Below are 12,776 nucleotides of genomic sequence, written 5' to 3'. Positions count from 1 at the left end.
GGCCCGAGGTCGAAAATAAGCGCCATCTAGCATTGAAGATAACGAACTATTCCACGACAAACTTGGGCGTTTTAGCACCAGGGGGCCCGAGGTCGAAAATAAGCGCCATCTAGCATTGAAGGTAACGAACTATTCCACGACAAACTTGGGCGTTTTAGCACCAGAGGGCCCGACATCGAAAAAATGCGCGCCATCTAGCGTCGAAGTTAATGAACTATTCCATGACAGACTTGGGCGTTCTTACCTTAAAATTATTAAATAAACGCATATAATCTCAAGTTAATTTATGTTACGCTTAATATAGACAAAGCATAATTTTATTATGACTTCTCCGACTATACTAGACAAATGAATAAAGCTGAAACAAAGTAAAATACAGCTGACCAATGAAACGTTGATCACGTGAGCAGCTCTGTTTACATCCAACTGCATCTTCTGATGGAACATGAGATTAAGACTATACTAACATCATCACAGTGACACGAGCAATATGTGCGGTCGAGCGGCTTGGTGAGTAATTCTGTCACGTAATTTCAATAATTAATTCATGACACGGAAAGTTTACGAATGCTAGAGAAAACACGTGAATCATTTTACAGTTCTCTGAATCCGGAGACTTTGTGCGATGCTTGCGGCTACAAGGATGCGAATGGCAAACTACGTAGAACCTCGTGGACTAAAAGCGACGTCGAGTACAAACCGTCATATAATATCGGTCCCAAGGATGCCCTTCCATGCGTCGTACCTGGATCACAATTTGGAGAAACACACGAGAGAGTCCTTTGTGCTATGATGTGGAGTGTGATTCCGCCGTGGCACGAGGTTACTATTTACAAACAAAATTCGCTCGACGTTTTAGGGTGGGGTACGGTCACGTGACCGCGAACGAATCATCAACAAATGCATCGAGGCTGAAGGCATTTACGAAACGAAAACAATGAATTCTTATCCTATCGCGTTATGCGATTACAGAACATTACGATTTGTTTGCAATTATCTTATGTTAATATGCAACTGATAAAGATGTTTTAACCTGTTCAAATCCATTAGGGAGACTATAAGAAGAGTAGCATCGCGACGCATAACGCGCGTCTGGAGAATCTTAGGAATTCGAAATTATATGCTCCACTGCTTCATAAAGGACAGAGATGTATTGTGATTTGCGAAGGATACTACGAATGGAAAGCTGGGAATACTAAGAAAGATTCTAAACAACCCTATTACATTTATGCAGCTCAAGAGAAGGGTGTAAGAGCAGATGATCCCGCAACATGGAAAGATGAATGGTCAGAAGATGGATGGAAAGGATTTAAGGTTTTGAAAATGGCGGGAATATTTAATAAATATAAAACTGGAGAGGTAAATGTAACCCCATTAGGATAATTCATTTAATATAAGAATTAAAGAATTCTATTTCAGGGTAAAACAATATATAGCTGCAGCATTGTTACAACAGAGTCTAACAATGTCATCTCTTGGATGCATAATCGTGTACCTGTATTTTTGAACACGGAAGAAGCTTCGCAAGTAAACAACTGAATAGATATCTCTGTAGAAAACATATATTTTACAAAATTTCGATCGTTTTAAAGTGATATTTTTTTTTAATTTTTGTATCCTTTATTCGGTGCTACCAGATCTGGCTAAAAAAAGAGCTATCGGTAACTCAGACCATTGAGTTGTTAAGTAATACAACATTAGCAGTTGGGGATTTGTCTTGGCACACGGTCTCGACTTTGGTTAATAACGTACACAACAAAGACGATGCTTGCAGAAAAGAAACGAAAAATATGTATGTATGCATTTAGTACCGCATAATTAAACGTTTTATTGCAAGAATTATAAAGTTTTAATCCCGCGAAGTGGCATGCCAGACTATTGATTTACTAATTCTATTACACGCAGAGAAGGGAAAAAGAACAACCCTAACACTTTCATGGCTTCTTGGCTGAAGAAGGGGAGTGCAGAGTCAGCTAAGAGAAAAAGTACAAATACCGATGATGACCATAGTGGCAAAGGTGAAAACGGCGATAAAACGCTTTCAAAAGTTCCAAGGAGAAACTAATATTTCCTAATATTAAACGAGTATATTACCGTCAAAGTATTAGCTATTAAATATTAATATTTTCTACTTCAACCCATATGTAACTATTTATTTAATTTATATTTTAAAATACATTTATACTGTAATATGTACAAGAACGTTAGAATTTTAAGTACATATAACCGGAATTTTATGTAAGTTTTATAATACAAAAGACATTTCTTTCTGTTTACCTTTTTCTTACATTTAATGATTGCTATCTGTCCTGGAAGTTCTAAACCCCTTCTCCAACACCCTCTATTTTACGTTACTTATACCAACCTATACAATTTTTATTTTATATTCATATTGTTTCAAGTTTGTCCAGACCTAGACTACATTACTGATTTTAATACAAGTTAAAGTAGTTTTGCGTCGTTCGGTTACAAATCACCGATTTACGATTACGGATTACAAATGGAGTTTACACTTACCGATTAATTTACGATGATCGGTTAGAAAAGCAATTGTAAAGTAATCAATTGCTGCTCGAGTTTGGATCGAACGAAATTCCGTTTGGCGCTCAGAAGAACGCATGCGCGTCGCGTTCGTCGGTCGAAGGAAGATGGCGGCGAGCATTGGCGGGACTCGTTTAGTAACGAGAGAGAGAAAGAGGAGGAAAAGAAACTCTAGTTACCCGAAGATGTCAGCACGTTGACTCGTGTTTCGCAACGACAGCGGTGGCGACGGCGGCGGCGGTGGACAGACGATCGGTGGTGGTTCGCGTTCGTTCCGCGAGTGAGTGCACAGTGTGTACGGTAGAGAACGGAAGGTGTGCACGTACAAGTAACGGAGAGCTGTGGTGGTTGCGCGTTTTCGTCTCCCGTGCCGCGGGGGCTGCCCTTCGCGAGAATCCGCGTCACGCATGGCACCGCTCCGTGCCTGAGACGCCTTTTTCACGGAGACAGAGAGAGCGAGATCGCGCGCGACCGGGGCCCCAGCCTCTTCGCGTGCCTCGTCTCGTTTTGCCGTTTACGAGCGCCGAGGAGACCGAGTCGCGACCGAGCCGACAGAATGACCAGCCAAGAGACGCGCGATCAAGGGATCAGCAACGTAGAGACCGAGTACCTCGAGATCAACTCGAAAGAAGCCTGGTCGATCCTCTATCAGGTAAAAGAGATCGTCGTCGCCTCTTCCTCTTCTTCCGCTTTTTGCGTCTTTCCTTCCGGTTAAACGCGAGATAAGGGGGAACCCTGCCGTTTCTGTCGCGAATGTGTCAGCCCGTTTCACCACTACGTCGAATTGTTTTCCGCTGACACGGATCGCCAGTCGGTGCGGCGCGATGATGAAATTCCTCGTACTCGCTTCCCTCGGCTCTGCCCGTTTAATAGAATTCGTAAACCGTTGCCCGCTTACGTGCGTGCGTGCAGGGAAGCTGGAAAAATTGCCCCTAGACTGAATTTCAATTCGTCGAACGGAATATTCCCTCTAGGTTATTTCGCCCTCGGTCGGGATTTGGTATCGCGTAGCCTGGCGATTAATAACGCCGCTGTCACGAAGGCGCATTTTACGGGCGAATAGATGGATTTCTTTTGGTATCGTGTACATCGCTCGGAGGCAGTCTTAATAGTTCCCCCCGTAATGCGTTATCGTCGTTCGCGAGGTCTCGTAAATTTTCGACGGTGCCGTCGACCAAACAAGAACGCGTGTATCGCACGTACATGTCGCACGTCTGTTTATCGTGCTCCGATTTATTTATCGTAGAAGCCGTATGCAAGCCGTTCGGCTCACGTCTCCGAGCCTCGGCCAGCAACGTGTTCGATTAATTTATGCTCCGCAAATGAACTTAATTTACCGCACGACGATGCGATTCGATGCAACAACGAGCCATAATTCAGCAGCCGCGTTTAATTCTTTATCTTGTTCTCGCGCTCCGTTTCTTGGATATGATTATTACAATGCACGGATTGTTTTAAATCGTGGGTATATCGTTTCCCTTTCTCGGAAAGCGGTTTTCGCAGGAAAATGTTAAATGCAGCATAGACTGTGCATTGTGATCTTATTGTCAAGGTCATGTATTGTAGTTCGAAATACATGTACCAGTGTGTTTATACAGGACACAATAAACTTTAACACTTATCGAAAGAAGCAAAAAAAAGTATTGGTAAACACGATTTAGAAGTTAATAGTTTTCAATGTGTAAGAAACAATTCTATTTCATTGTACCAACATCGTTACCAGCATACCTCGACATATTTTTTCATTGATTGTCGTGCTCTAGCTGACTGTCTCATAACGTGTGCCTTGTAATTTGTAAACTATCCGGTTCTAGACCAGCGGTTACTAACACTTTTGCTTATTTTGACAAGTACTATAAACATTTCCGAACCTGTGCTTCTCCTTATATTCAACACACTGTATACACTTAACAACTCGCTTCCTGTTAATGCATAAGCGTATGACATTTGATTACTTTTTAAATAATAAAAATAGTTGCAAGTTTTTAGAAATATTCTTTCATCGAAAGTAATTTAAAGCAAAATTTTCTTTTTGTAGCATATACGTAACGAATGCAGCAATTTTATATACACATGCAATGAATCGAGGAAGCCCCAGAACAAAAATTTAAACCGGTATAGAGATGTTGCGCCGTACGACCATAGCAGGATTGTCCTTGAAAGGGGACCGTGCGATTACATCAATGCCAACCTCATACGGGTAAATATACAATGTATTTAATTCTAATTCGTGAAGATGCGATGACAAATTGATTTTTATTGTAGGTAGATCGTGCCCACAGACAATACATACTTACTCAAGGACCCTTGGAGAATACTGCTGGCCACTTTTGGTTAATGGTATGGGAGCAAAATTCTAAAGCTGTGTTAATGTTAAATAAAGTAATCGAGAAGAATCAAGTTAAGTGTTATCAGTATTGGCCTCTCGGTGATTCGTTGGATCATACTATGACGTTTGTGGATGTTGGTATAAATGTAGAATATGTCAGCAAAACGGAATCATCGGATTACACGACTAGAATATTAAAGTACGAAAACAAGATATGAAACGACGGTATAGAGAAACAGCAAGAAAGCAAAAAGAGCAGTTAATGTAACGTTTATACTTTGCGCAGATTAACTGATTTGGAAACAAAGGAAAGTAGAGAAATACTGCATTTTCACTATACTACTTGGCCAGATTTTGGAGTGCCGCAAAGCCCAACAGCTTTTCTGCGTTTTTTGGCAGACGTTAGGCAGTCGGGGGCATTAGACCAAAATGTTGGCCCCCCTGTTGTTCATTGCTCTGCTGGTATTGGAAGGTCCGGGACATTTTGTTTAGTCGACACATGCCTTGTTTTGGTAAGGATTACTCTTATTAATGAGTGGAAGTAAACATTTTTGAGAAAGAAATTGCTCCTCATTTGATTACAGATCGAAGAAAGCGGATTGAATTCCGTAAACGTTAGAGACGTGTTGATCGAAATGAGAAGATCCAGAATGGGTTTAATTCAGACACCGGATCAACTAAAATTTTCATACGCTGCTATCATTGAAGGAGCAAAACAATTGCCATCCAACAACGTGGTAACTAATACCAATCCGCAGTGGTACAGTGTTATTGGTCCCTTTAGATGCTTGATATAAATTAAGAAGCAAATCTTTCGGCAAAGATTTGATTTCTAATAAAAACCCTAATAATGCTGTACTACTGTGGTACACAACGGTCTATGACTTCCATTAATCTTTATGTAATTTACAGAACGTCGATAATGAGATAGTAACAAATCATTATGACGTGGTAAATAATATTAGTCATTCTTCGATCGAAGAAGAAGACGAACCGCCTCCGTTGCCTCCTCCAAGAGGCGAATCTTTAACGCGTAGTATGATGGCGGATTTAACTTCGAACGCAACAACAAAGAACGGTAGGGATAATTGATCAACGATGAACATTAAACTCGAAACTACCAAGATACAATTTCCTCCCGTATTTAATGCCAGATGAATTAGGTGGACCACCCGATAAACCATTGCCCAGAGAACCATCGGCTCCCACAGAAACGTCCACCAGCCCACCTCCGGCAAACTCAACAAAAATCACAAACAATTTACACGAAAAGAGTTCCGATGGTGTTGCAGTGCCTAATGAAACTACCAGTGACGGCGAAAACTCTTTACAGACAGTTAGTCCTCCGTCCAGTCCAGATACGTAAGTTTTTCCAAAAGCTTGAGTCACGTTTTGCAACAAAATCAAAGTTATAAGTCGTCTAAAAACAATTACAAGTATCCCTTTGATTTTGCGTCGGAGTGTACATTTAAATGTCTTTGCATTGTTCTCCTAAACGGTATTCGTTTGGTTGTAATAGGAAAAACGAAGTTCGTCAGCGTAACAGAGAAAAGAAGGAACGTTTGGCAGCACAAGTACGAGAGATGAAACGTCGACAAAAGGAGACAGAAGAATGGCAGAAGCTCAAGAGGTCATTATTTAAGCCCCTTTCAATAGGCATAGGCGCCGCAATTGTTGGTGGGGGTATTCTAGCAATCTGTGGCTATTTGTATACGCGTGGTTAGGGACAGACTTGTTTCTAGTTGTCAGTGATACCTAGGTGATTCGCACATTCAAGAATAGTTACTTTCACCACGAGATATTTAACAGTTCCATTTGCACGTGTCATCGATTACTGTCAGGAATGAGTAATTAATCAGGGAGAAGCATTTCGGCATTACATAATTGGAAACAGACCACGGTCGCGAGGATACGTTTTTATCGAGAAAGTAACTTGGGTTAGCAGAAGGTGTGACCGGTTATCAAAGGAATGTTAAAAGAGAAGTAACTTATTCTGAGGAAGTGCATTTTGTAAAGGACATTGTTGCATGGTAGAGAAGCTAAAGAAAGATCGAAAAAAATCGATGATAGAAGGTGAACGAAGGAGAAGGGGGAGATCTTCAATTTGTATTTTTATATTGTGATTTACTCAATGAGTACGTAGAATATTAGAAAGTATACATTCTTTTGAAGATCCTTTCATTAGGTTCCCTTGAGAGTCGCAGTTTTTGAAGCGAGTAGAGTATTTCGTATTTCGTGTTTCCAATTATGATGGTGGAGTAAGAGGTGCATTGAGTCAGATTCATTTTTCTCGTTTTAATTATAAATGTGGAATATGTTGATTTTATGCGTTTCGTAGGAATAATTATATACAATGCGCGAATTAAGAAGAACACGATGCACGCGTAAGTGTCTAAAAACAGCGATGAGTCAATGCCTTCTTATTCGTACATTGTAACGTCTGTAAGCTCATATACGATACACATTACACGAAGTGGGTGCACGACGTTTCAGTAAGTAAACTCGATTGTTTACCTTCCACTACAGAGGCAGACGCAAGTATTAATTCACCACATTTATTTTTTTTTTTTTTTTTTTTTTACTTGAACACGTAAATAGATATAGTTGTTTCTATTCGACTGATTCCTTTGCAGTCATTATTTAAATTCTAATAATCTGTTCAAGAGCAAAGTGGTTAATCAGTTTTATTTAATCGAGTAATCTTCAAATAAATTAGCTCTATCGTTAGTAATTATCCAGGGTACCAAAATCATTCGCTTAGAGTTTATAAGCACCCGATCACTTCGCTAGAATCTAATGAATATATTCGTGATAGGCGTAGAGAAATGTTAAACGATTCTAACTGTAGTACACAAACAGTAAATGTTTTTAAATAACTTGCCCCATCGAAGTAGTGTCCATTCTTCTATAGGGATGTTCGACAAAGAAAGGGAGGTCGTATTAGAATTAGCGTAAGTCATGCCTGTGACGTACCATGGCCCGTTCTTTACGTGGGATGCCGTTTATTTAGAATCATCGTCGACTTCGTTTTAACACTTGTTCCTGGGGCTATGAGTAAAGAGGTACTTTCGGCTTTCTCTCTTCCTTGAAGGAACGCAGGTCACCAGAAATATTCCGTTAAAATGGCTACTTGTTGTGCCTTCGATTCTGTACTTGATAATGTTTCACGGAATTTCGTAAAAGCTCACGGTCGTTTACACGAGCGATTTTGTATCGAGTAGTTGAGGGAATCATTTTTTTTTTTTCTACGCAACGAACATTCCTGGTATACGGAGGAAGAACGATTAGTATTGAATTTCACTCGAGTAATTAGCGTCGACTCAAGAACGTTTTCAACCAATGAGATTGCACGTTGCTCGTCACACGACATAACCGCGCGATTTATCAATATTGCGTTTTAACTTTGCGACGAAGCAATTGACAAAAGTGGGTGCCAAACGAACGAGAAGCCAACAAGAATTTTGTACGCCACGCATAAGTAGACATTACGTATACATTGAATACCTTATTCGATTCGAATCGGTTTCTGGCATCAGATTTGGTATTTACGCCGAGCACTTCGGGTATCAGAGCGATATTCGGTTACGTTCAATTCGATCGAGCACACTTAGAAGTAATTCTTGAGAATTAGTTATGGAAACGATTCGTAGGAACTTCCTCGCAAGCTTGAAAATAGATCGAGAGAATTACTGAGAATAATTCAATTGGGTCGATCAAAAAGTACTTGATCCTATTAAATGGGACTCGATTATCTTCCGAATACTTGACGCGACAATTATCGAAACTAATACCAGGAACTTGGTTCGCTCTGGAAAACACGTTGAAGTAACGAAGAACCGTTTCGTCGGTCGCGTTAGTAAATTTTTATTTTATACACTTTTAACCCCCCAATTTTTAAAGCGTTTTTCTACAGTAACAACGTTCACTCGCTTTTGCGCCGGATAGTAAACGGGATGGGGGACACGGGGTTAAAAGGAACGTTTTCTAAAACACGATTTCCACCCAATTTGCTCAAATGGGTACGTTCGAATCCATTGAGCATTCGCAGAAAGACTGAATACGTCTAATTGCTTCTAGAGGAGACGAAGTTAAGAAAAGGTTTAAGAAAAAAACAAAAAAAAAAACAAAAAAGATTAAGAAATACATAACGTGTTAAGCCTGTATTCTTAAGCTGAGCTTTTATGTAAGTCACGATTATCAAACTGAAGTAGGAAGAAGACTTTGTCGGATCGTGTTCCAGGACGAGCGGAACCAGGGGGGTTATGCAGTTCGCGGTTCTCGACTTTCTCTGCGAAGGAGAGCACGTGTCGCGAACAAATTGTATTTTGTACTTTTGTACGTTGCTGGCTCTAGATTGGAACACGATCTTACAAAAAAAAAAAAAAAAAATTAAAAAACCAAAAAAAAGAAAAAATACAAAAAAAAAGAACGAGATTCTTGGGTACGTTGCATCCGTATGCGCGTGTTCGTTCGACGATGCACCGAACATACATACGTTAATTTAAAGATATCATGTTCCATTCGAAGCGATGTTACACATGTTCGAAGTTAATACAGTATTCTGTCGTCGGTACCCGTCTACCTGTGTGCACCATTATCTCGTTACCTGATTTTCTGCCTGGAGAATATTTGTACGTTTAGCGAAGTGCGATTTAGAGACGCATTTTCCAACTTTAAACGTGGTATAATGATCTATTAACTGTTTGCAGCACGGTGGCTAGAGTGACCATTTAGAAAATGTCCATCGAAGCACAGTGACCACTTTTTTCAACAGTTTGCACTATCTTGCAGGAGCATCACACTTTCACGGCTATCCTTGCTAACCATTGTTGCTCGAATGGACCTTTTTAGGCGGATACCATAACTTAGCTATTGTACTGCAAAGAGTTGATGCTTGCAACACGCGTACCAGCCTTCATTTAGAACGATTCTATCGAACGAAAGAGACGGTAGCGTTCCTAGCGAAACGAGCAAATTCAATATTTTTTATATTTTATTTTTTAGAAACACTGGAGTCACTGAGCGAGACCCACGAGGCATTTATTGTGGCCCGAGTTCTAAGCAGTCGAAACTGATCGGAGACTTTCGAGCGTGAACCGTGTGTGCCCCTTTTGGAAAAGATTTCTGTCGTTTGGCCAGCCGGTGAACACAATGATACCGATTGTCTTTTTCCGGCGTGAATCCTCGCTCGAACATCTAAACTGTTTAGTATCGGTGTGTTCATTGAACCTCCTGCATTTCTGAATTGCATTTCGAGTTAATTAGCGTCGATTAGGACCGGGACTACGTTCGAGAATTCGTGTATCGATCGTGTATCTGTGTTCAAAGTTTCGTTCTTAAACGTGTAAATTATTTTGTTGTAACATGTATCAAGGAAATGAATTTTTCTTAATCAACGGAGATGGATGTTCAAAGAATCTTCCTATGCCCAAAACGGTAAATGTGTTCTGTTTAGTATACGCCAGACACTGTTTGCAAAGGGTTAATATTCCAACGCCCAAACATTTAAAGTTTATTCGTTGCATTCGAACAGCTTCTGCTTTCAAGGTTTGTTGATACTACCGAGTTCTAAGACCGACGGATCCATTTGTAATCCTAACCGAACCGCCGTTGTTTTCCAAAAGCATATACATTACGCCCAAAGGCTTCCGACAGTCGAAGCTGGTGTTTATCCACGAGTCAATTAGTGAACGGAACACGTTCGAGTTTTGGCCCGTTGACTTTCGTTCGACCAGAATCGTTGGTGGTCGGTGGCGTTCTCGAGTTTTCTATGTTCGTACGATTATCGAGAAACCGCTCCCCCGTTGTCGTTGATCGCGCGGGAGTTTGAAAATGTTCTGAATGCGTGCGTGAGTGCGAGAGAGACAGAGAAACGTATCCCCAAGAGCTAGAATCCACGAGAGACACGGTGCTAATCGAAAGTTCCAAAAAAAGAAGAAAAATATAACGCTCTTGGACCCGCGAGAGAGAACAAAAAAAAAAAAAAAAAAAATCAGCGTCGATCGTAAGATTTCGTAAAATCAAAAAACGATCAATTTTTATAGAAATCCGACGATCGATCTCGGAAAAAAAGAGCGAACGAAGAGGGGGAGGCATTTATACGCATTTTCTGTTTTTTTTTTTTTTTTTTTAATTTTTTTTTTTTTCTTTCATTCCCACGATAATAGTTGTAAACTACAAGGAACCGCAGAAACATAGTTAAGTGCCTACTCGTACGAAAACGAAAGGAAGGGAAAAAGGGAACCACAGTGAAATTACGAACCGGTAGTAGCATTAACGATTTACGATATTATACTACACTGATACTATACGCAGAACCCCTTGCCTTTTGGCAGAGCGTAGTCGTCGAGCAAGTGAATCCTTCATTATCCGACAATATATAAAAATAGATAATCGTTCCAGTAAATCTATTAACGTCCGGTTGCCGGAGTAGATCGGACCACGAGATTACCACAGATTCGTACAACGCTTCCTGTCGAGGTAGACACACGTTCGAACGCCTGAGGATCCCGCGCAGCGGAGAGCAAAATGGTCTTTGTAATTTAGTACCGGTAGAAAGAACGACCAAAGGTGAGATCCACGAATGGCAATAATTAAATGTGACTTTTTTAACAGAGTTCACGCACAGTTTAAGTTCCGTAGATCCCGTCGAGAAGAAATGGTTCCTGTTCCTCGGCGTCGAACGTGAGAAGTTATTCGAGACACGACGATCTATCTCGACAGAAAGAAACGGACGCTGGGAAATGCAGGACGTTTCGAAACTATAGGTACAACCGAACAGCTCGATAGCATAAATATAGAAATAATAAGCGAATAACTCCGATAAGAAAGGTTTTAAATGATATGGAGGAAGTTCCTTGGTACAATCACGAAGATGAAATACATCTAATGATCGTAAAAAAATGTTTCAGTTAACCGGTCGATGTTTGTGCCTGTAGTTTTAAAACGCTCTGCATTTCTCGAAACGAGTTTTCCCAGTGAATCGAGATTGGGCAAAAGGAGTCTCGGTACTCGGCAACCGGAACACCTAAAGCTAAGAATCGAGTTGCGCTCGTTACTGGCGAAAGAGAAACAAACAGAGTGATCGAGGAAGATCGAAAGGTAGAACGATCTGGTTTTCCTCGTAGAGTAATAAAACTGGGCAAATGGTAGGAAGTTACTTCTCCCTGAAGCCTAATTGCATCCTGCGACTCGGCGTTTACAGTTAACTATATTTACGAAATGTACCGTTGTAGAAGTATATCGAGTGGTATTTTAAATGTAAAAGTTTACGCGAGACGAGTTGGAAACCGAACAGGTATAGAAGGTAGAAAGGATTTTTAGACGAAGGGGGCGAAAGAAGCGAGATGAGAGAACGCGGTGTGTCGCGGTACGAAAAGAATTTTTTGTGAAAAAGACATATTCCCTGTCGGCGAACGAGAGAAAAAAATGGCCACGAACGAACGTCGCTTCGCTTCTTTACACGCGGAAACAGAGCCGAGACGAGTAAACCGGATAGCATGACGTTTTCGTACGCTTGCACGCAATAAAAATTGTTATTCGCATTGAAGAAGGAAAACAAGATGGAGAAAAGAAACGGAAATAACGAACAGAGCGGACTAGAACGTCACGACGCTCTCGCAAGACGCATTCATTCTTTTTCTCTCTTTTTCTTTTCTTCTTTCGATCCCATGTAGAGAGACTCGTAGACGAGAATACCCCGTTGCGTATTAGATCGATCAATACAGGAAAGGATTTTTTCGTACTTTCCGAACTTTTTTTATTCCACTCCCACACGCCTCTTTACTAACGCGACCAAACGACGAGCTTCGGGGCTACGGATTCGTTCGATTCGGTTGCACATTACAAACTCCGAGGAGCTGGAAAATACGAAACACAGCTTTAAAACATTTTTCAACCAGACTCT

At 40.7% G+C, this 12,776-nt stretch overlaps 2 protein-coding genes across 3 annotated transcripts; both read left to right on the top strand.

Moving 5' to 3' along the window:
• Positions 1 to 435: 435 nt before the first annotated feature.
• On the top strand, positions 436 to 2,134 carry LOC122395470 (abasic site processing protein HMCES). Its single transcript, XM_043393087.1, has 6 exons — positions 436 to 510; positions 600 to 822; positions 1,051 to 1,359; positions 1,420 to 1,527; positions 1,638 to 1,792; positions 1,906 to 2,134. Exons 1-6 carry the CDS (start codon positions 491 to 493, stop codon positions 2,063 to 2,065), a joined length of 975 nt encoding a protein of 324 aa, XP_043249022.1. The 5' UTR covers positions 436 to 490; the 3' UTR covers positions 2,066 to 2,134.
• A 624-nt stretch (positions 2,135 to 2,758) lies between these two features.
• Positions 2,759 to 12,258, top strand: LOC122395088 (tyrosine-protein phosphatase non-receptor type 2). Of its 2 annotated transcripts, none has more exons than XM_043392408.1 (8): positions 2,759 to 3,193; positions 4,580 to 4,741; positions 4,807 to 5,069; positions 5,157 to 5,382; positions 5,455 to 5,604; positions 5,783 to 5,948; positions 6,025 to 6,232; positions 6,390 to 12,258. In XM_043392408.1, the coding sequence occupies exons 1-8, from the start codon at positions 3,098 to 3,100 to the stop codon at positions 6,592 to 6,594; spliced, it is 1,476 nt and encodes a 491-aa protein (XP_043248343.1). In that variant the 5' UTR covers positions 2,759 to 3,097; the 3' UTR covers positions 6,595 to 12,258. The 2 variants fall into 2 exon arrangements, with proteins under 2 accessions (XP_043248343.1, XP_043248342.1); XM_043392407.1 differs by having other exon boundaries at positions 5,455 to 5,607.
• The last annotated feature ends 518 nt before the right edge of the window (positions 12,259 to 12,776 follow it).

This window comes from Colletes gigas, unplaced genomic scaffold, assembly GCF_013123115.1.
Source record: "Colletes gigas isolate AHSC1104 unplaced genomic scaffold, ASM1312311v1 Colletes_gigas_Sc00005, whole genome shotgun sequence".
NCBI lineage: Eukaryota > Metazoa > Arthropoda > Insecta > Hymenoptera > Colletidae > Colletes > Colletes gigas.
This window is presented reverse-complemented; position numbering and strand designations above follow the sequence as displayed.

What these genes read in the sequence shown, in the direction of transcription:
- LOC122395470 (XM_043393087.1), top strand. Translation starts at nt 491, where the DNA reads ATGTGCGGTCGAGCGGCTTG. An exon ending in ATGTGCGGTCGAGCGGCTTG is followed by an intron (nt 511 to 599) that starts GTGAGTAATTCT and finishes ATCATTTTACAG; the next exon opens with TTCTCTGAATCCGGAGACTT. An exon ending in ACACGGAAGAAGCTTCGCAA is followed by an intron (nt 1,528 to 1,637) that starts GTAAACAACTGA and finishes CGGTGCTACCAG; the next exon opens with ATCTGGCTAAAAAAAGAGCT.
- LOC122395088 (XM_043392407.1), top strand. Translation starts at nt 3,098, where the DNA reads ATGACCAGCCAAGAGACGCGCGATCAAGGGATCAGCAACGTAGAGACC. An exon ending in TACACGACTAGAATATTAAA is followed by an intron (nt 5,070 to 5,156) that starts GTACGAAAACAA and finishes TACTTTGCGCAG; the next exon opens with ATTAACTGATTTGGAAACAA. An exon ending in CCTCCGTCCAGTCCAGATAC is followed by an intron (nt 6,233 to 6,389) that starts GTAAGTTTTTCC and finishes TGGTTGTAATAG; the next exon opens with GAAAAACGAAGTTCGTCAGC.